At 33.1% G+C, this 23,025-nt stretch overlaps 1 protein-coding gene across 5 annotated transcripts in view; it reads left to right on the plus strand.

Moving 5' to 3' along the window:
- LOC128234197 (bridging integrator 2-like) overlaps positions 1 to 23,025 on the plus strand; it is a 46,772-nt gene that overhangs the window by 17,914 nt on the left and 5,833 nt on the right. The window contains exons 6-17 of one of the 5 annotated variants that reach the window (XM_052948271.1): positions 928 to 1,035; positions 3,082 to 3,167; positions 5,312 to 5,387; positions 6,261 to 6,290; positions 8,578 to 8,678; positions 9,589 to 9,621; positions 14,232 to 14,365; positions 15,484 to 15,791; positions 17,970 to 18,051; positions 18,391 to 18,536; positions 19,564 to 19,665; positions 21,591 to 21,770. In XM_052948271.1, coding sequence (XP_052804231.1) covers positions 928 to 1,035; positions 3,082 to 3,167; positions 5,312 to 5,387; positions 6,261 to 6,290; positions 8,578 to 8,678; positions 9,589 to 9,621; positions 14,232 to 14,365; positions 15,484 to 15,791; positions 17,970 to 18,051; positions 18,391 to 18,536; positions 19,564 to 19,665; positions 21,591 to 21,755 — 1,371 coding nt within the window. In that variant the 3' untranslated portion in view covers positions 21,756 to 21,770. Of the gene's footprint in view, positions 1 to 927; positions 1,036 to 3,081; positions 3,168 to 5,311; positions 5,388 to 6,260; positions 6,291 to 8,577; positions 8,679 to 9,588; positions 9,622 to 14,231; positions 14,366 to 15,483; positions 15,792 to 17,969; positions 18,052 to 18,390; positions 18,537 to 19,563; positions 19,666 to 21,590; positions 21,771 to 23,025 lie in introns of those variants that run through there. The other 4 variants (XM_052948275.1, XM_052948273.1, XM_052948272.1 and 1 more) reach the window with 4 other exon arrangements.

Raw genomic sequence — 23,025 nt, forward strand, 5'->3', positions numbered from 1 at the left:
CAAAACATGCTTAGTAAAACAAAACTTAAGTAGTTTGGAAGTCAGGTGTGTGTTTTTTCAATTTCATTTCTAGCTCTCAATTTGATTTAGCTATTTTTAACCAGGTTTTCACATAGTGAAAAAAACGGTTGAAACTGAATAACTTTAATTAGGGATGACATATCTTGACTAAACTTGGTCTATAGGAAGAGTTTAAGGATACCTTTCATGGGATTGCGTTTGGGGTCCCAAGGGTCAAGGTCAAGGTCACTGTTACTAAAAATAGAAAAACGGTTGAAACTGAATAACTTTAGTTAGGGTTGACATATCTTGACCAAACTTGGTCTATAGGAAGAGTTTATGGATACCTTTCATGGGATTGCGTTTGGGGTCCCTAGGGTCAAAGTCACTGTTACTAAAAATAGAAAAACAGTTGACACTGAATATCTTTAGTTAGGGTTGCCATATCTTGACCAAACTTGGTCTATGGGAAGAGTTTATCGATACTTTCATGGGATTGCGTTTGGGGTCCCTAGGGTCAAGGTCACTGTTACTAAAAATAGAAAAATAGTTGGAACTGAATAGCTTTAGTCAGGGTCCACATATCTTGACCAAACCAGGTATAAAGGAAGAGTTTATGGATACCTTTCATGGGATTGCATTTGGGGTCCCTAGGTTCAAGGTCAAGGTCACTGTTACTAAAAATAGAAAAATGGTTGAAACTGAATAATTTAAGTTAGGGTGGACATATACTGACCCAACTTGGTATGAAGGAAGAGTTTATGGATACCTTTCAATGGATTGCATTTGGGGTCCCCAGGGTCAAAGTCACTGTTACTAAAAATAGAAAAACAGACACAGGCTGAAGTTCTTCTGACGATCATTAAAAACCTGGTTTCATCACATTGCGGCGTTTCTTGTTTAACTTAATTAATTGCAATATTTCAGTTGCGGATATCTAAGCGTGGCAGGAAGTTGACCGACTACGACAATGCCAAACACAATCTGGAGGTGCTGCAGAACGGCAAGAAAAAAGACGATGCGAAAGTTACCAAGGTTTGTGTGGAATAAGACGAGCATGGGGGCATTTCATCTGTTTTGTGATGAGAGTACTGATTTAGCAATATTCCTAAGATCAATTTTGAAGGGCTGATTGCTCTCTTATGAAACCATACATAGGATTGCGGATAAAATGCACTGGAGGGGTTTCTGTCATGTTGAATCAAAGACATTTGTTATAATACTGTCAAAAATAGTTTCATGCTTAAAGAAAGAAACAATTATGTTTAGTGGTCAACATTACATTTTGTCCAATGAGAAGGAAGTATTTCTCAAGTTTTCCAAAACATTTAATTCAGAAAAGCAGCAGGTATCTGTTATTGATTCTAATCAAGTGAAATGTTAGATATAAAATGTGGCTGATAGTTAACACAATATAATGAAAATTACTACAAAACTCAAAAATTGTTAGTATGTATTTACACAAAATAAATGGTAATGCAATTGTCACATCAAGCCATATATTTTAGTACAAACTAACAATTTTGAACCATAACAGGCTATTACATGTTCCATTATCCTTCCCTGAAGGTTTTGTAGTACTGTAAATTGTTTTAATTTAGTAAGGTCATGTTTTCATGTTTTTCTGTTTTGGCAAATATTATGAGGTTTAAAATTCTTTACTCAATTTATGATATTAAAACATAAAAATACAACCGTTTATTGACTTGACAAAGTTTCTATGTAAACGGACTAATTTGCGGGAAAAAAAAGCAAATCTTAAAAATAAAATTAACTAGTAAAATTTGAATAGTCTACTGTACATAACATTTCAGTTAAATTTTGAGTTTCAATGAACTATTATTAGTCCTGTTTACGATAAGTGGATAAGTTATGACCTCTTTCATTAAATGATGTATTAACCTTCATTTAAAAACCATTACCATTGAAGAAAAGAAAAAAACCATTTCACATTCACCTCAAATTGTTGACATAGTTGTAATATCTCGTTTATGGGTTAACTTATTCATTTACATAGTTGGTATGCAAATTAGAATACATACACTATATTATGATATTTATGACCATAAAGTAGTTCATATTACAATGAGGTGCTGTAGAAAAAATGAATAAAGTTACGCATTTTTTAAAAGAACATTAATGTATACATGCTTTAAATAGCATTGTTTAAGGTTGAAATAATGATGCTTGATATACACTTTTATAAATCTGACTCTTTCATATACATACTTACTTTTGCTACGTTTTGCTTTTTTCATGCTTTATGTTAATAAAGTTGAAATGACAACAATTACAATAGTCTCAATAGCTACTTAAAATCATGGCTGCCTGAAGTTCGCTGACACCCATAATGCAACCATTTTAATCATCATCATCATCATCATCATCATCATCATCATCATCATCATCATCATAATCAAAGACACTGTATTTTATGAGTAAACAAATGAAAGAACCCATATTTTATGAGTAAACCAATGAAAGACCATGTATTTTATGAGTAAACCAATGAAAGACCATGTATTTTATGAGTAAACCAATGAATGACCCAGTATTTTATGTGTAAACCATTAAATGACCCTGTATTTTGTGAGTAAACCAATGAAGAACCCTGTATTTTATGAGTAAACCAATGAATTACTCTGCATTTTATGAGTCAACAATAAAATACCCTGTATTTTATGTGTAAGTCAATGAAAAACCCAGTATTTTATGAGAAAGCCAATGAAAGACCCTGTATTTTATGAGTAAATCCAAGAAAGACCCTATTATATATTTTATGAGTAAACCAATGAATGACCCTGTATTTAATGAGTAAACAATGAAAGAACCTGTATTTTATGTGAAAACCAATGAAAACCCCAGTATTTTATGAGGAAGCCAATGAAAACCCCAGTATGTTATGAGAAAACCAATGAAAGACCCTGTATTTTATGAGTAAGTCAATAACATACCTTTTATGTTATGAGTTAGCCAATGAAAGACCCTGTATTTTATGAGTAAGTCATTGAAAGAATTTGTATTTTATGAGTAAACTAATGAATGACTCTGTATTTTACCATATTTATTTGCTTTCCTTAGGCTCAGGAGGACTTGGAACAGGCACAGAAAATCTACGACGATCTGAACAACGAACTTCACCAGGAACTTCCAGAATTCTATGATAGGTATGTACACTTGATTGGTGCAGATAAACTATGGTACAAACAGGTTATGAGCTAGTCTGTTTCCAGCTTATCTGTATTTCCATCAGCATATGTGGTGTTGTCAGAGTTGTTAGTTATTTTCATGTTAAAACTTGTCATCAGAGACACTACACAAATAATTGTTGAGTGCTGCTGGTTTTTTCAACTGAAAAACATTACGTGTTGGCGTTCACTGTGCTGCACTCTTGTTTTCAATGAAGAATATTGAGGTATTGTCATTGACATGGTGTTATAGGGATTATTATAGATATACTAAAAGTCAGTTGTGGACGTTAGATATGAAGGCTTTAAAGACATTTGTATGAAACTTGGTATACATGCTTAACAATGGCATTTTGCAAAAATGTTGGAAGTCAAATTATTCTGGTGGAATATTTTCTTGAGGTGCGACAGCTTATGAATCCTATATTTGGTTCATCTTGATAAAGTATGAGGAATGTGATTTGTTTACAGATTTGCGGATTTCCGCAGATCTATAATGGCTCCAAGGAGCAAAAAAAAATAAAAAATAATATATATATTTTTTTTCTTTCTAGAATTAAGAAAAAAACATGTCTGAATGTATAAAAATTGAATTTATACAAGATGCATAAAATAAAAAAGTAAATTATTGATACTTTGATTGAATACTCAGCTTTGAATTGATCAACTTGTGAACTAGGGTGTTGCCTTTACATATCATCTGCATGTATATGTAAAAGTTTAAATTCAATCCATTTGCAGCTTCCTCAAGTAACATTTGTAAACATGAATGCTGTTAATGTGAAAAAGTGTAGATGAGACAGATTGTATTACAAAATTTGATACAATTTAGTGAAATTTAAGGTTATAAGTGCTAGATTACTTCACTGTAGGAAACATTGGATGGAAACATGATATAATTGTGTCATCAACTTTGTTTTAGATAAGAATGTGTAAAGATCATTGATAACTAGGTCATCAAGTTATATTTTGTTATCTTTAAATTATGTGCAATTTTTTCAACACTGTTAATAGGCAAACCTGATTTTTTGTTGGATTTTTCAATATCATTTCTATTTCCTTTTATAGTTGTGTAATATTTTATATCTTATGCGTAATATTCTCGACATTACTTTTGTCAACTTATTTGAAACATAATCTGTTCTCATGTGCAGATATTTTTTCTGTAGGTTAAATATGTTTCTTGCCCTTTCAAATTGGACCATAACGTTTCTTTTCTTTTATCTGTCCAAAACATTATGTCCATTAAAACCATTATCGTAATGTTAACGGTTATGAAATGGTCCATTTTATTCCCCGTTTTTGTGATGCATAAAACCATGGTGACATTTATTACCCCAGGCAAGTAATCATCGAGCTGTATAAAATTCTCGCCTACTTTAACAAACTATGTTGTAAACCAGCTTATGTCAACAATTTCATTTATATACATTTATTTTGAACTTATCTGAATAAAGGAAAACATAAACAAGGTAACGAAACCAAGTTTCAGGGAATGTTAACAATACATTCTTCATCATTTCTAGTTTCAGGTTGATACAAACTTGAAAAATCAAGTGCCTTAGACACTTAATAATTACAACAACTTCTATTGTTAATTGGGATAAATGAACTATTTATTTCCTTTACTAGTTCTTGTCGCATTTCAACATAGAATTGATTGAACAACACCCCTTTCAAAGTCATTAACCTTTGGCTGTTACTGAAAACACTTCACAGAATGTTGCAGATCAGTGATAAAAACAAAAATCATTAATGTTTTTTTCATAGTTGTAGAGTTATGCTCGTTTGCCAAACTCTGCCAATGATAGATGTGGAGTTATGCCCCTTTGCCAAACTCTAGCTATGATAGTAATGGAGTTATGCCTCTCAAGCAAAATCTGGCTATGGAAGTTGTGGAGTTATGCCCCTTGTTATAACTCTGGCTATGATAGTGATAGAGTTGTGCCCCTTTACCAAACTTTGGCTATGAAAGCTGTGTAGGTATGCCCCTTTTCATAACTCTGCCTATGGTAGCTGTTGAGTTATTCCCCTTTTACCAAACTGATAAAAAGTAGTATAATTTGACAGTGGTGTCCTCGAGTGGTGCTCTTGTTTCAATATTTTCTTTCTCTTTATTTCAGCCGAGTGAGGTTTTATGGAAGCCTGTTTGAGAGTTTGTTTACAGCTGAAAACGTCTTCCAATCAGAATCAGGAAAGGTATGAACGATTTTTACACTATTTTGGAAGGAGAAAGGGTAACATTTTTCTACAAAATTACTGTTTTAGATAGTGAAAGTACTGCAATTTTCTGCAAGAAAGTCTTTAAGCTTGCTTCTCTCTTTGTAGAAAATCAGCAGGGTAATGCTGTAGTTTTTTTTGCTGTAGTCATGGTTATTGCCATCCATATAAATGGTTGGCCATAACTTTAAATATTTGAATACTTAGAAAGATTTGGTAAACAGGTGGGAAATTTGCATATATGTGGAAAGGCTTATCAGTATCACTCTTGCTAAAATATCTGTAATGATAAGCCTCTTGGCTAATTGATTTACAAAAAAACTTGTGGTGCACTTGAGTTTATACAAATATGCAATTTGCTAAAAATTATTTGAAATACAATATGCTTAGGCTTAAAATAATATGTTTGTTCTAATGCCCCCAAAAATATGGTATGTAGATCCGATTTTTTTTTTTATCAGGAAAATTGTTTCTTGAGATTTTTACAAAAAAATATATATATTATGCTTAAAAACATCTATTTCATCAGTTTCAGCATAATTTGTAACGTATCAAAGGGAAAAAAACTCATTTTTAACTTTTAAAAGAAAATAATCAAACAAAATATTTATAAAGGCAATAAAAAGGTTTCGAGTCAGGGTCCAAAAATCAAGAATATCAGGAAACCTGAAACAAACATATATTTTTTTTATTCCTTAGCATTGACATGTGTGGTAAAGATGTTAACAAAATTGGTATTTTAACTAATGATGTACATAACAGATTCTTGGAATGTTTCAAAATGGCCTAATTTAGAAAAAAATACTTTATAAAGTTCAGCAAAATATCTGTTAATCATTAACATTCACGAAGGTCTGGGATAGTGCACCGACTTGTGATTGGGTAAGTTTGGTTCTTGGAACAGCGGCATGCCTAATTTGTTGCCTTGGTTATCAGGGGAGATGCTATTTATAGCGCATTTAATACCCTCCACTTTCAGTTTAAGTCTTTTCAGATATAACCGAATACAGTGCTGTCTTTTTGTTGAAATGAATCATCTTGTTGAAATATTTTTTATTGTATGACAGACATATATCATAACATTATGTTTTATGTGTATGAGATCTATGATATTTTATCAGTCTATGAATGTTTTGTTTCAATCTTATGCCTTCATTTTTCTGTTTCAACAAGTCTTGTCTTTTGCATCATGAATTATTTGCTACCCTTCCTTTTTCTCTTGTATCCGATCAATTGTTCGAGCAATAGCGAAACTAATTGTATGAAAATTATAAACTTCTTGTAACATACTTTCAAGCTTTAGTGGTGAGTCTGGTACACCATAACTCCTGATATATTAGCTTGTCTGCATTTCAAATAAAAAAACCATGGAGTTGTCAAAGCGTTCAGGCGTTGTTGTCAACCGCATTGTTATAAATACAAAAACTTGAACTAAAAAATCAATAAACATTTTTCTCAGTTATGCCCCCTCTTACATCAATTCCTGGAACGCCCCTGACATCAGAGGAGCATGGATGTATCCTGCAGCAGTCTTGTTTCACCATTTACAACTAACACCACAGCTCTTTAAATTAAAGCACAATGAGTAAACCACTATATTCATAATTTTGTAAACAACAGTATACATTCATGCTGTTGTTGAATCTAACTGTGAAATTTTGCGGTATTCAAAGTTGTCATGTGGAACTTTATTTATTAGAGGTTTGCATGATGAACTTGCAAATAAAACCACAAAAAAGAACAGAAGTAAGACATTTCTGTGCTCATCACATATTGTATCATCACTTGTGTTGCATGCGCCATCATTTACAACCCAGAGCTTTTGTATGGTAAACTGTTGTGTTTATTTATGAAACATTTTCAAGGGCATTGTATCCTGTGAAAGTTTATATCTCTAGTTGAATCATATATTAGAAGGAATTTGGGTCGTACATCTACTTAAAATTTTGAGGAAAAAGTTTGTCATAAAATATGTAAGAGTGTTCGTAATGAACAACATGACATTCTGCCTGAAATTAAATTTAATGCACAATTTGTGGGCTTAATTAAATGGTCTAGACACCAGATGATACCATTGCAAGAAAAAAAACCCAAATGTGTCTGGTATCTAGTCCCTTAAACACAAGCAGGCTTTAACCCTGTATAGAAACAGAAGGAGTAACATACACCCATAAATTACACGTTTTGATGGAACTTCGGCAGAACATGCATTCTCACTATTTTCAAGTGTTTAAATTTATGAGACACCTTGATCAATGAAAATCTTTCCTCCAAATTCCTATCGTATATACTCCTGAAGCCGGAATGAAGGCAATTGGTACCTATTTATTTAACTGCTGGGTCAGCAACTGGCTATATAAGAACCAGCCCGGTGTTGGGGTTGAACCTTTGACCTCCTAATGGGGGCAGATGCCACTTTTCCATGCAGGCTGTACCTTTTTAATTGTGCATATACTTCTGTTTGGTTGCATTCATTCATACAATCACCATTACCAAAGGTGACACATTACAGTGGTGTAAGGAATATATATTTGTATCACTATATGTATGAGATGACTTGGAATGGAGCTATTTAATTTTAATAGGACCACAATTGAAATATATTGTTTGGTTAAGCCTGACCCCCATTTTGAGGGGTTAGTAGGTAGGTAAGCTTCTTTTGTGTGTTTTTTTTTAACTTCCTTTCACCTTAATTCCGTATGTAAAAACGAATAATGATATGACTACAAAAGAGGCTGAAAAGCTTTTTGGTAGTTCGTCACGTAAGGGTTTTAGGCCAAATAACCTATTGATAAATTTTAGCTGTGGACTAGAAAAAATATCCTGGAATATTTACAAAATCCTGGAATATTTACAATGATAGACAGGCTTGCTGTGTGAGTTAAAATAATTCCACATTTAACACAACTCACTTTGCATGTGTTAATGAGTTATGTGAGTTTTGAACAAGTTAAACATGGTTACCTCTTTGACAATTATCATTAATACTTAAGTGTTAGTTATAAGAGAAAGATGTCTGTTGAGATCTCCATACTGTTTCTTGTGTGTCCTCTTTAAAATGCATATTCATAACTTTGAAACTTATTTGCATATTTGTAGTTACATTTCTACAGTCAGGTTCAATAATACTCTTCCATACATGTGCTAAATAAAGTAAATTTGTCTGCAGGGTAGCGAACAATGGGTTGCCAACACATCAAACCTCGTCAAGACACACGATCATGCCACATACACACCTAGAAAGAGTGCTAGAAACACAATGATTGTGGGGTAAGTATACACTCATCATTTTTAATAGCGCACATGTATTTACTTAGGAATGTTTAGACACATAGCCCTTATTGACATGATGCTTAATTACATTAAGACTGTCCTGGATAGGGTTTTGCTAAAGTCCACATTCATTTGTTTGTCCAAGGTTATTAGGTGACTAGTAAATCTCTCCATTGGTTAAACCGGTATGAATATTTATATCAGGATGGTTCAGCATCATTTCTTTTCAACTTGCAAGGGGCTAGGCCTTGGTTTATTTTAGGATAATAGTTTTAGAATCAGATGGATAATTAAAATCATAGCAGGGATGTGATTTGCCTGCAGAGGACCAACAAAAACAAAATTATATATATTTATATTTATATATATATATATATACATATTATTTTTTTAATCTAACTGATGTAAAAAGGTTTGGTGGTTGTTACTTTATATACTTCTAAAAAAAATTGCGGTAGGGTGCTTACCCCCTTTGACCTCCATTGGGAGCCTTAAGCACCCCCAAACCTATCATCAAAATGGTTTTAGCCCCTTAGCTGCCTGGTCAATCACATCCCTGACTTAAATGATCTTCTTTTTTGTAGCTGTCTTTTTTTATCATTTAAGGTTATTAAAGTTCAATAAAAGATCTTAACCTTCAATATATTAACCAAATAGAGAAATAACTGATCAACATTTTGTTCAATATTATAACCAAATACAGTAATACCTGATCAATATTTTGTTCAATATTTTAACCCAATACAGTAATACCTGATCAATATTTTGTTCAATATTTTAACCAAATACAGTAATACCTGTTTAATATTTTAACCAAAATATAGAGAAATACCTGATCAATATTTTGTTCAATATAATAAGAGAAATACCTCAGATCTGCATTTTTGCTCAATATTTTACCAAATAGAGATAGAGAAGAGAAGTCCTCAGATAGTCAAAGGTAATAACATGTCATGTCTTCTATTAAATGTATTGCCTTCCCACCTGCCTTATGTGTTTCTAAGTCCAGAACGATTAATCAACATGTAATTAAGTATGTATCAGTAATTCGTCATTTCGTAATTTATTACGTGCACATGTAATTATTTTCATTCCAATGTAGATTTGTTAAGAATCGTAGATGTGTTTCGTCATTTATTTGTGTGCAGTTATTTTGAACTTTGTAGAGCTTATAGAATTTGTATAGATTATTTATAGATTAATTATAGATTAACAATAATGTTTTGGGTCCGAATTTAAATAAGAAGACATTAGTTAAAGGGACTAGACACCTGATTGGCCAAAAATTGGCAAATACACTATTTCCTCAAAACAAGTACAGTGTTGTCATGAGGCCAATAATACATCACGTTACATGATTAAAAGAATATTTTGTCGCTGTCTCAGCACATAACAGTTTCCCAGTTTAAAGTGTGTTTATTTAGCATGTGAAAGTCACGTGATTAGTACAAGTACATATACAGACGATATTTTTAAATTTACTGGTATTTATGTGGTCGACAAACCCAGTAAATTTCTAATCTGCAAAATACACCAAAATTGCGTAAGATACATGTGTCGTTAGCACTGTGATACATCAGAAAGATTCAATGTGTTGTACACAACGATATCAATTATATGTAAGTTTTTGACAATTTTCTTATTTTCTTGCAATTGTATCACCTGGTGTCTAGTCCCTTTAAAGAATCAATTCAAGAAAATGACAGTATGTAAGCCAGGCTATAAAAGATGCATAAAATACAGTAAACAACTGTTTTTCTCCAATTCTTGCCTTTGTCTTGGAAAGAAGAGCTTTGTCTGTACTGTTTTCTGCTTTGCAAAAAATGTATTGGTATATTTTTGACTCTTGTTTGGTTTCTGCTTCTAAGATAGTCAAATGATATCATTAAAAAAGATCACAGTACCACTTCTGTGCAAGGAACTATAGTTTCTGTTGCAATTCTTGAGGGTGGGACTGCTAAAGTGTTATACATGTTGGTGTCCACCTCACACCCAATTGATTGTTGATTCGAGCCCCACCAAGGTGAGACTGCTGTAGTGGTATACATGTGGTGTGGAGCTTTCACCAAGACTTTATGGGTTCGAGCCCCACCAAGGTGAGACTGCTGTAGTGGTATACATGTGGTGTGGAGCTTTCACCAAGACTTTATGGGTTCGAGCCCCACCAAGGTGAGACTGCTGTAGTGGTATACATGTGGTGTGGAGCTTTCACCGAGACTTTATGGGTTCGAGCCCCACCAAGGTGAGACTGCTGTAGTGGTATACATGTGGTGTGGAGCTTTCACCGAGAATTTATGGGTTCGAGCCCCACCAAGGTGAGACTGCTGTAGTGGTATACATGTGGTGTGGAGCTTTCACCAAGACTTTATGGGTTCGAGCCCCACCAAGGTGAGACTGCTGTAGTGGTATACATGTGGTGTGGAGCTTTCACCAAGACTTTATGGGTTCGAGCCCCACCAAGGTGAGACTGCTGTAGTGGTATACATGTGGTGTGGAGCTTTCACCAAGACTTTATGGGTTCGAGCCCCACAAGGGCAACTTTATTATGACATCTCAAAATGGATATAAGTGCTATTTTCTACCCAGAGAACAGACAGGACGGAGAGAGGGCTTAACACAAGACTGTTGTAACGCCTTATATTTCTATATTGAATTACAACAACCTTGCACTAAGCCCACAAGACTCAAATGTGATTCTTCCAAGCTATCACCTTGGCCACAGCTGAGCTAAAACAAATTAGACTATCACCTACATTTACAGACAACGAGCATACATTTACAGTCATTGAGAACGCCTATCGGCTTCCAATAAGTACTACACAAGCTTATTCGTTGAGAATTGCAGTTTTACTCAACAGTCATGACATTATAATTTGGTTCCCCGCCTGCCAAAAACAGGTTCTTATTAAAGTCAGTTAGAGCATACTGTTGAAAATCTTAAGGACTAAAAAGTGCTTGCTCTCTTCTTAATAATTAAGATCGTATACAATGATGCTCAAACTCTTGCTATGGGTATAAACTATAAGCTACTGATAAACAGTTGGTTTACTTGTTTACGTCAACAGAGAGGATAGAGGCGACAGATATAGGGATAGCCTTCAGATCCCCTTCTTTTTCCGACATTCCATATTTAGGTAAACTAAATTGGTGAAGAACTAATGCAGAATAATCCCACTGACATTTTATTTCTTAGTTTTTAATAATTATTGATCTATCAAAAAAATGTAAAGTTAATTATTTATTATATTTCTGGCTGTTATATCATTTTTTCTGATTTTGATTTTATGAACGATAACACAATAAAATTATTAATTTGTTATAGTATTTTCACTGCCTCTCTTTAAGGTTTTTTAACATGGTTTTAAAAATCATGGAAACAAATAATTGTCAGATAGGCTTCATGTTATAGCTTGGTATGAAGTTTATGAAGATTATGGGGTTTTGGAATGGATTTTATTATTTATATAACAACTTTGGTATAAAGCTACACTCTCACAGATTGACCATTTTGACAAAAAATAAGTTTCTTGGATAAGCCATTTTTGTGTTAATGTGTGGAAACCAATGCTGACAAGATCATAGTTTATCATATTAATGTATTGAAATTGGTGTTTTATTGCTCTAAGCATTACAAATGCTTTAAGAAAAATGAACATTTCAGTAGTTTTCTTAACAAGTACATGACTGAAATGAAGGCATTGATGCCAAAATAAGCTGATTCTAACTCATTTTTTTAACCAGGTTTTCAACGTTGAGCGGGCGGGCGGATGGGCGGGCGGGCGGACGGGCGGGCGGGCGTCAAACATTGGTTTCTGTTCAATAACTTTAGTTAGCATTGATAGATATTGATAAAACTTGGTGTGTAGGTAGCTTATGTACAGAGCTAGCTTGAGATTGCTTTTGAGAGGGGTGGAGCTAAGGTCAAGGTCACTGTTACTAAAAATAGAAAAATGGTTTCTGCCCAATAACTTTAGTTAGGATTGATAGATATTGACGAAATTTTGTGTGTAGGTACTAGTAGCTTATGTGAAAAGCTAGCTTGGAATTTCTTTTGAGGGGGGTGGGGTCAAGGTCACTGTTACTAAAAATAGAAAAATGGTTTCTGCCCAATAACTTTAGTTAGCATTGATAGATATTGATGAAACTTAGAGTGAAGGTAGCTTATGTAAAGAGCTAGCTTGGGAAGTGGGGTCAAGGTCACTGTTCCTAAAAATAGAAAAATGTTTTTCTGCCCAACAACTTAGTTAGAATTGATGGATAGTGATGAATCTTAGTGTGAATATAGCTTATATGAAGCTGCAGATTGAACTTGCTCATACAACAAATTAATTGGCTATAATTTCTGATTGCCCATAACAAAAACCTGGTTTCGTCGCAGTGCGGCGCTTCTAGTTTAATCTCAAAAATGTCTTTCTGTGAGAGTGCAGCTTAAAAATGCTTTTTACCTCGGTCATAATTTTGAAGTTTTTGTATCACAACAATATGTCTTGTGTTTGTAATTTTAATAATAAATCAACAAACAGGATAAGGAGAAGACTAATGCAGTGGAAATGGTAAAATAGATCTGGTTGTAATATGTCCACATTTTTTCTGATTTTAAATACTGGACAGTCATTCTTAAAGGGGCACACTATTATAAGGTTGATGCAAACATATTTTTTTTTTAATTTTAATGCATTATTATGTTTAAATTCAAAAAAATTACTCTTTGTACATTAACCAGTTTTTTTGTGCCTCTTTAAAAAAATTGTTTGTTTGAAGTGTCCCAACCCTGCCATTATCAGTGGGTCAGTAGGTCATGCATTCTTGTTTGCTTGAAGACTAAAGGTCATTGTATTGTCATAGCTTTGGTGTCTTTGGCAGCGCTTTGCAAGCAGGATTAGAGGTGATCATGTCCAAAGTTCATAATTCTTTAACATATTCAAACCATACTTGGTCCATGTTGCAAGCAACTTACTTGTAACTTACTTGAGTTAGCTATTTGTAGTGACTCGGTCTGGCCACTAGAAACAAACAATTTTTAAGGGATGGCTTTATGTCAATAGTTAATACAATCTATCAGAAACTATGTGGTGACTGTTGTTACAATGTGTGTGTAAACTATGACACTTTTGCTTGATTTTCCTTTCTTTTTATTTTCCATATCTTGTTTTGCTTTATTTATTTTTTTATGATAATACTAGTCGGCTTTTCAGTTTACTTGATATTTAATTTAATACCATTTAACTTGATTGCTTGTGATTTTTTGTCATCAGTTGACCTGTTTTCTGATTTGTTGTGATTTGTAAATGAACACCAGATATGTTAATTTTATTCTTGAAACATATTTTGCTTGGTGATATTTCATGTTTCTTTTCTTTTTATGAGCTCCAATTAGATTACTATTTGTTAGCAGATATTTTTATTAGTCAGCTTTAGAAATGTATGTTTTTTTTCCCAATGTTGTTAAAACATTGAAACTAGCCTAGTAAATAATAAAAAAAATCCACAAAGAAAGTCAAGGAGCTTGAATATTGTTGTAAATTCAAATATATTTCTGCCTTCTTCTAGGAGCGATGAGAACTTGAATAATGGTCATTCTAGTGGCCCTGAGAGCCCTGGCCCCTCCCCCACTTCCCCGTCAGGTGACCACCCATTGACCAATGGGACAGGAGAAGGGGACTCCAGCAAAGACAGTATAGAGGGTAAGCGGACTGGGTATTATTATAAGTTTGTCATGTTGTTGCCTTTAGCTTTATGCCAAAAACTTAAATCTTGGCCATATCTAAAACCATCAAGATATTCAAATGAAACTTGGTACATGTGTTGCCAGAGACAATACAAACATGTTAAGCAAGGTCCATAACTCTGGTTCAGTAGTTATTAAAATATACCACCAAATTCAACACAATGGTTACTTCCCTTTGCCGTAAAGTAAATCACTGCCTTCGTGCATGTCATGTGAAGATGATACCAAACACATTATAATATAATTTAATCAGTTCAAGTTATCTTCTATTTGAAAAGAAATGTTTCTTCTTTTTTTTACCTTGAAAACATAAATATGTGTAAAAACTATTTTTTCAAAAAATTATACTGCTTAAACCCATTCTTCTACATGTTGGTCGAGAACTTATTGACCATGAGGGAGATCACTTTGTTGAAGATTGGTGTAACACAAGTTCCACCACTCTTTTAAAAAATTTATGGCCCCTATTTAACTGAGGTAATAGGCAGTAACTGTAACTGGCATCAGTATCGGTTGCCCTTGTTGGCTTTGTTAGTAAGAGCTTCAATGATATGATTGACAAAAAATTGTTTTGAAGAGCAGTCATGTATACAATAGGAATACATCCTTGGTCAAGTATTGTTGAAAATGGATCTTTAAGGATTGAGGTCGCCAATAGTTGATAACTGAATCTCTGAATTGATTCCCACTTTGGGACTATACTCACAAATGGTAGAAAAATTGGGTAGGACTGAAATATTCTATATAATTGTTTTATTAAAACTTTACCTTCCCCCAGAACCACGATCTTATCATTAAAAAATCAATTCCCAATAAAAAAGATACAGCACAAATGTTTCCTATTTTATTGTTTAGTACACCACTTAAAATTTAAATGCAGTTTGTTATGGGTTTTAAAACTATTTAATTTAAACATTAAATGAACTTGATTCAATTACATAATTGAAAAATTATGGCTGGACCGATAATTTTCGATGATCCAATGTCATTTTAGACCGCTTTTTCAATCCTTATCGTTCATTTCAAATTCCCGTTTTTCACTTGATACATTTTCAATTTTTTCAATTAATACAGAGTATGAAAACCAAGAGTTCACTAAGAAAGAGGAGACGGAAAGTCAAGACATCGCTGGAGGTACTAAGGAAGAGGAAGCAGAGGCCACAACTAAAATAGTGATGGAAAAGAGTGAACCAGTAGCTGCTGTACGTTCAAGCATCAGAACTGAAGCTGTGAAAGACTCTGCTGCAGAGGACATAAAGGCTAGTGAAAGTACTCAAGATGACAATAAAGAAACGGAAGAATCTAGAGCAGCTGCTTCTAGTGATAAAGTTGATGAGGATGTAAATAAGGAAGATACTGAGACAACTGCAATTGATGAAAAGGTAATGTTCTCTGGTCATAATGTAGCCACTGTTAAATCTACTGCCTCTATTGTACTAAAGCATGATCCTTGTTGTTCAAATAAATTACATGGAGAAATAAGGCGAATTAGCAGTACATCAGCTGAATTTCTAGATAGTTCTAACACTGGTTCACATGATCGAATAGTAATGAACCCAGGTTATGACCAAGAATGTTTTAACCAAGAATTAGATGAAGGAAACTTTAATGCCACTGGTGATATTGCTGTGAAGGGGTTTAAGATAGACTTAAGTGATAATTCTGTAACATCATTCATGGAGATTTATCAAGCTCGTGACGATGACAATGATGAGATCTCTGTTGAAATAGATGATGAACATTTAAGTGAAGCTGATTTAATTGATAGATTGTTTGATTATGGTGAACTAGATGACTTCATTGATGCTGATTATAGTGAATTTAACAATGGTGCATTTGGAGTTGATTATTTTGCCACTGAAAACTCCACAAGTGCTAAAGTTGTAATAAATTCCAATGCTTTGTATGAGACACATTGGGACGAAAGTGATACTGAGATACAGTATAAAGAACTAACTGAGGTAACATTTGTACCTGTGTGCTATTGGAAAACAAAATCCTTTCCTCTTAATCTGATTCGGGTCATTGTTGATGTAATAGTCTCTGCAACCACTACCCAAGTTATTGATATAAGACACAATGAGGGTGAAGCTCAAGTTGTGTATATATCAATCAAAAGTTAATGGATGTAGTAGCTAATTTGTACAGTATTGTCATTTTTTTGTTAAGAGAATTAATGCATAAATGTAAACAAAACTCAAATATGGTGTTGTGTAAAAATATTTTATATTTATTTATTTTACTCTTCATACTGTACAAAAATAGTGAACTTACAAAAAACAATTTTTTTTATGCGACATAGTCACATTACCATTTCTTCTTTGTAAGTTCATACTAACAATCTTTAAGTTTTTAGTGGTCTACATTATATTTTGTAAACTACCCATTACTGGGCCAGCCACTCTTTATATTTACTGCTTCACCTGATTAAAATCAGTAATGGCTGACTGCTGATTTACTGAAATAAAGGTATCAAGAATTTTAAAAGATACTATGCAGTCTCATTAGACGGCATTATAATGTTGACCACTAAATGTTAAATAAGGACCAACAATGCCTTACATCAAAAGTGACCCATTTTTTTTTAGCAGTTTCATTTGTTTCGTCCCCTACTAAAACACTAAAATGGTGGTTTGGAGATAATAATGCACAGTTGAAGCAAAAAAACAAAAATAAGCCCTCTGATTTTCTTGATCTTTAAAGTAGACTTCATCTTTGCTCACTAAACAGATTTTATATACATTGTAGAAATTTAGATTGTAATAGTGAAATTAAGTCTTCATTAGATCTTAATTAACCAAATTAATATCTTTAATAAAATTTAGGTTCTTCTGTGAATTAAGATTTGGATTCAGAGAGAAGATTTGCTGTTTAAAATCTTTTTTAGTCAGTGAAATTGTATATTGTCTTAATTGTTTGTCCTTCACATCTTTTTAATCATGAATTTAATACATAAGCACTCCGAGTTGTGTGTCTTCATTGCACAGCGTGAAACAAACATAAAAAATAATTTGTATTATAATTCAGATTAAATAAATATTATTTTGTCCATCAATGACCTTAGCAGGAACAATTAATAGATTAATTCCAATCGTCAGGGACCATTTTTATAGACAGTCTCAAGTCCAAGTCTAGACTCAGACGCCGAAAAGCATTTAAATATAATTACATAGATTTTTTTTTATTCCATTCATTTTTAAAAATATAAATGTAAGTAATTGTGAAGTGTTGATTAAAAATAAAATCTGGCAAATTTCACCATCAAAATTTAACTAGAAAGAAATAACGATTTGCATTTAAATAAAGATTTGCGTTTAAATAAAGATTTGCATTTAAATAAAGATTTGCGTTTAAATAAATATTTGCATTTTTGCCACTTGAGTCAAACCTCAGACTTGAGACTGTCTGTAATTATGGCCCCTGAAATAAAACCACTTGTTATACATAATTTTCAAATCAAAATAATCAGTACTGTTCAAAACATCTGAATGGTATAATATATAAAGCCAAAAACTAAAATGAACTTGAAAAAGAAAACGACTTTAATGGAACTATTACAGAAGCCTGAGTCTACAGTGAATGGGGACCTAGATGATATAGGTGCTCCCCCACCGGTGCCCTCAACCCCACCCCCTGTGGAAGGTGAGTATTTGAAGCTATAAAGATTTTGATTATATATATGCCTGTTAAGGTTATGATTAAAAGAAAGTGGGCAGTATGTTAAAAACTCACTTTATTCATTAGAGTTTTCCTGTTCTTTGATCCCTCTCATTTTAGTTCACTTGATTAGTTTAACTTGCTTGCAATGCATCAAAAGGTACATTGTATTTAGATCAAGTAAAAATATTTTGGCTTAACATGCTGAAATATTTAATATTTATCTAAATTTTATGGATATATGAAAAAATACAAAATCTTGAAAATTATTCTTTCCAAAATGAGAAATACAACTTTTACAAACTTTTATCATTGTCTTTCCAGATTCAGATGAAGCCAAGCCTGATAAGACAAATGATGATGATGATGATGATGAAGATGACAGTAAACCAGATACTGACAACTTCTATGAGGTGCCTCCTCCAGCAAAACCTGTGGACAATGATTTACCAGACAGATATCTGTACACTGTAAGTATACATTTTTACACTGTATATAAACAATGTACACACTATAAGTTAACTACCTGCAGTGCGTTCAGTAAGGCGAGTGTTTACAAAACGCTCGCAAACGTTCTGTTTTGTATCCCTGTTGCAACGCAGCGCATAAAAGTTAAGCGGGAAACCAAACAGCAAACGTTCGCCGCAGCATCTTTACTGAACGCAGGGCTGTACACTGTAAGTATACAATGAGTACACTTAGTATACTATATGTCATGTACACAGAAATTATACAATGTGTTCACTGTAAGTATACAATGTGTTCACTGAAAGTATACAATGACATTGTGTTCACTGTAAGTATACAATGTGTTCACTGAAAGTATACAATGTGTTCACTGTAAGTATACAATGTGTTCACTGAAAGTATACAATGACATTGTGTTCACTGTAAGTATACAACGTGTTCACTGTAAGTATACAATGTGTTCACTGTAAGTATACAATGTGTTCACTGTAAGTATACAATGTGTTCACTGTAAGTATACAATGTGTTCACTGTAAGTATACAATGTGTTCACTGTAAGTATACAATGTGTTCACTGTAAGTATACAATGTGTTCACTGTAAGTTTACAATGTGTTCACTGTAAGTATACAACATGTTCACTGTAAGTATACAATGTGTTCACTGTAAGTATACAATGTGTTCACTGTAAGCTCACTGTAAGTATATATTCAGTTCACTGTAAGTAACATGACTGTACACTGTTAGTAAACTACCTGTGTACACTGTAAATACACTACTTGTTGTTTTTTGTTTGTTTAACTACTTTGGATAGTTTGTTTTATTAACTCATATGCTCAATTTAATATGGGCTATGAGAATTATAAAACTTGGTTAAATTGTCCGCTATAACAATAAACACTTGAATGTCGATAAGTTGGTAGTGGTGAGAACTCAAAACAATTGAAATACTTAAGTTTAAACTTAAAACAATGCAAAAGTCAATACGTACTGTACCTTTGAGAATGATTTGAAATCCTGTTCACACCAGGTGGTTGCGACACACGCGTACAAGGGCGAAGATGATGATGAACTGACCTTCGATTCGCAGGAGATTGTCTACGTCATAGATTACGATGACCCTGATGAACAGGTGAGATAACTCTTCCAAGAATTCATATCTTGTCCTATGTTGCACAGAGTTGTCCTTCTTTGCTGATGTGCTATTTTTAACTTGTTTGTTTCGCTGACCTTGTTTGCAATGTTTGTTTTGTTTGTGACTATGCAAGAAATTAACTTGTGTAGGTAAAATACCTTGATCAATAAATTAATATCTTAAATTTCAATGTTAAACTGGAATGCTAAGCCCCACTTTCAAATGTAAGCATGAAGAACGAAGTATCTCTTTGAAGTGCTGAAAATTTGTTTCCGAGTACATATTACCAAACAGTTTGAACTATTCAAACATATTTCTTTGAAATGAATTAAGATACTATTATATATAATTATTATGTACTTTATAAAAATAAAGTAAATTAATATTACTCTTTGCCATTTACTATTTTATTTATATTAAGATTTAGCCATATTTGAAAAATGAAAACTTCTATCGTTTATTACAGGCAACAGATAAAATAATTGTTGTATGTACTTTCAGTTTTTGTTGTTTTATTTCATTTTGGTGTGCAGTTTCAATATTGAGAATAAGGAAAATGGTGTTATAAATGCTGGTGAAAGGAATCTAATCTTTTGATGTTGGTGTCCATTTTCAGCTAAAAAAGTTGAATTATTATTATAGCTTGTAGAAAGTATTTGAAACTTAGTACCAGTGTTTCAAGAGACATTGGTGTCCATTTATTGCTCTGCTGTTTTATTTCGTTGAAAAAAAAGTTGACGTATTGTCGTAGCCTTGTTGTCAATGTCTGAGGCTTTTACTCAAAAAACATTCTAGATACTCGCCTGAAACTTGGTACATATGTTTACAAAGACAATAAGCACATGGGTGGGTACCTAGGCCCAAATTATGGGCTTTAATATTTCTCAAGTTTTTATGTGGTCCTGTGTTGTGGGGGATTCCCAGGTGATCGCCAACCAAAATTGCATGTGCCCATGTCTGGAATTAAACCTGAGTCACCTTGGTGAGAAGCGAGCGCACTAACCTACGTGCTAACGTACCGGACAAACAAATCGTTTCTCCTGTTTTGTCTAGGAGGAAAACAGATGAGCATTCGATCCTCTCTTCTGATTTTTAAAGGCTCATTTAGGGAAATGTATACAGGTTGTGATATGAAAAATGATATTGTAAATTATTTATTTGAATTCACATAAGGATAATATCTTAAATGTAAATATTGATATGATAGAATGTAAGAGGAGTCGTAAACTAACCTAGGTAGATGTAAGTAAAACCCACAAGGATAAATCCTGTAATAAGTGAAGCTTCTGGAATTTACAGTATGGAATTTCATTGAAAAGTGGCAGATTTCAGTTAAAAGCCACAAAAGTGACGATTGTGAAGTATATGTAAAATAACTTCTAAAAGCAACCAAGAGCATATTACAAAATTTTAGCAAATTTAACTATTCTACTTTTGTTCAGGTTTTCAATTGTGTTTTATAAATACTGGCCTATGCTCGTTTCTTTCAACCCAATTACCTTAATGTTTTTCGGTTGTGAATGATTAACTTGATATTTATATTGGCATATATCTTCAAATAATGTCTGGATACGTCTAGGTACCGGTTTTGAGGAAACTAATACTAGTTCACGTAATTATCCCCCACTAAACAAAGATAGGGTGTGTGTAAGGAGTGGACTTGTGGGGGTCGTTCAGTCATTGTTGTCCGAAGGATAAATCAGGAAAGAGTTAACATACTTGACTAAATTTGGCTTCATTTGTTTAACACCATGAAATACAGGTCAAGTTTGACTAAGGTTTCAAACCACTAATTTTTTACAGAGTTACTGCCCCTTTTCAATGTAAAATTTACAAAAAATGTCACTGAGCTAAACCTGCAGCTCGTAAAGAATGTTTGGTGGTATTTTAACGTAATCGGTTATTGAAATAAATTATTACAGAAGAAAATTGTTGAAAAGAAGGCTACTGAAAAAGTGAGTTGTATCATGTATGGAAATGTATTCTATATAACTGTGTATCATATTGAGAGTTCAGAGTTATGGTTCTTGATATGCAATGGAGGGAATTGTGTTATACATTCGCGTAAATGGCTCATCAATCTTTAGGCATGCCTTTTTATGATGCAGAAGTTATTTTTACATACTCAGATTTTTTTGAAATATTAGGGGTTTTTTTTAACATCAAAAATATTTATATAAAGGAGTGGAGGTTATTTGAAGAATCATTGAATGTTGTAGGATTTTGCTTTTTCAACGAAAAAAATTAAGATTATGTAATAGCCTTGGGGTTGTCTATTGGCGTCATGCGCAAATTTGGAGTTTGCCATAACTAAAAGAATGTTCAAGATGCTCAGAAAAAACTTTGTACATATGATGCCAAAGACAATTTTATATTGATTATCAAATTTTGCCCAATTTTTGCCTGAAAAACAACAACAGACCAGCGCTGGTGTTCTCACCATGGTGCGCTGGTATTTTCAATGCATGAACTCTCAATATAACCATTGGATAACGTACTAAAATAAAAATAATCATGTTAGTTGAATAATTCATATTTATTATATGTACCAAGTTAATTCATCCATTACAAATTTCACCCCTACCTTCATATATGTACCATAATAAAACAAAAAAATATCTTATATACTTGATAATTTTCCCTTGGGAAAGGTATAACAATTATGCAAATAGCCCAACGACCTTAAGCAGTAGGGCATAGTAATTACTCTTTATTTAGAAATGTTGTATTCTGTAACTGATATGTTACTGCTTTTAGTGCAAAATGGCTTTACCTAGTGTGTTAAACAGAAACATAGCAGTATTAGTTATATCATATTTATGGAAAAAAAATGTCAAGAGGTCATGGCTCAGATTCCTACAAAAGGCATGTTTTTATTTAGTTTGTCTGGTCTCAAAAAGAAATTGTGTCGAGGTATTTTCATAGCTTCATCCATATCAATAGCATCAAAAACATTTACATTGGCCATAACTCAAAACAGTAAAGATTTGGTACACATGTTCATAGACACAATACCAATGTATACAGCAAATTCCATATCTCTAGCTTCAATTTTGGTCCCCTGCCTTGTTAAAGTGACAAAAGAAACCAGACTGCTTTCCCTCTCAAAATGGACACCAGTACTGGTTTTTACTCTGGGAACCTGATTGGCGAACTATTCCTATCAGTTTATTCCAAGCTTTTACAGTTTTTAAGCATTAATGTCAATTAGTTTCAAGATCATTAACAAACAAATGTTATAGAACATCTTCAGTTAATATTTTCATTCCAAAATTGTCCATATTTTTTAGTCCAAGTATGAAAAAGTTTGACATTGTACTAGTATGTCAATGATATTTTACACGAAATGTTGTAAGC

Source organism: Mya arenaria, chromosome 5, assembly GCF_026914265.1.
Source record: "Mya arenaria isolate MELC-2E11 chromosome 5, ASM2691426v1".
NCBI classification, from domain to species: Eukaryota; Metazoa; Mollusca; class Bivalvia; order Myida; family Myidae; genus Mya; species Mya arenaria.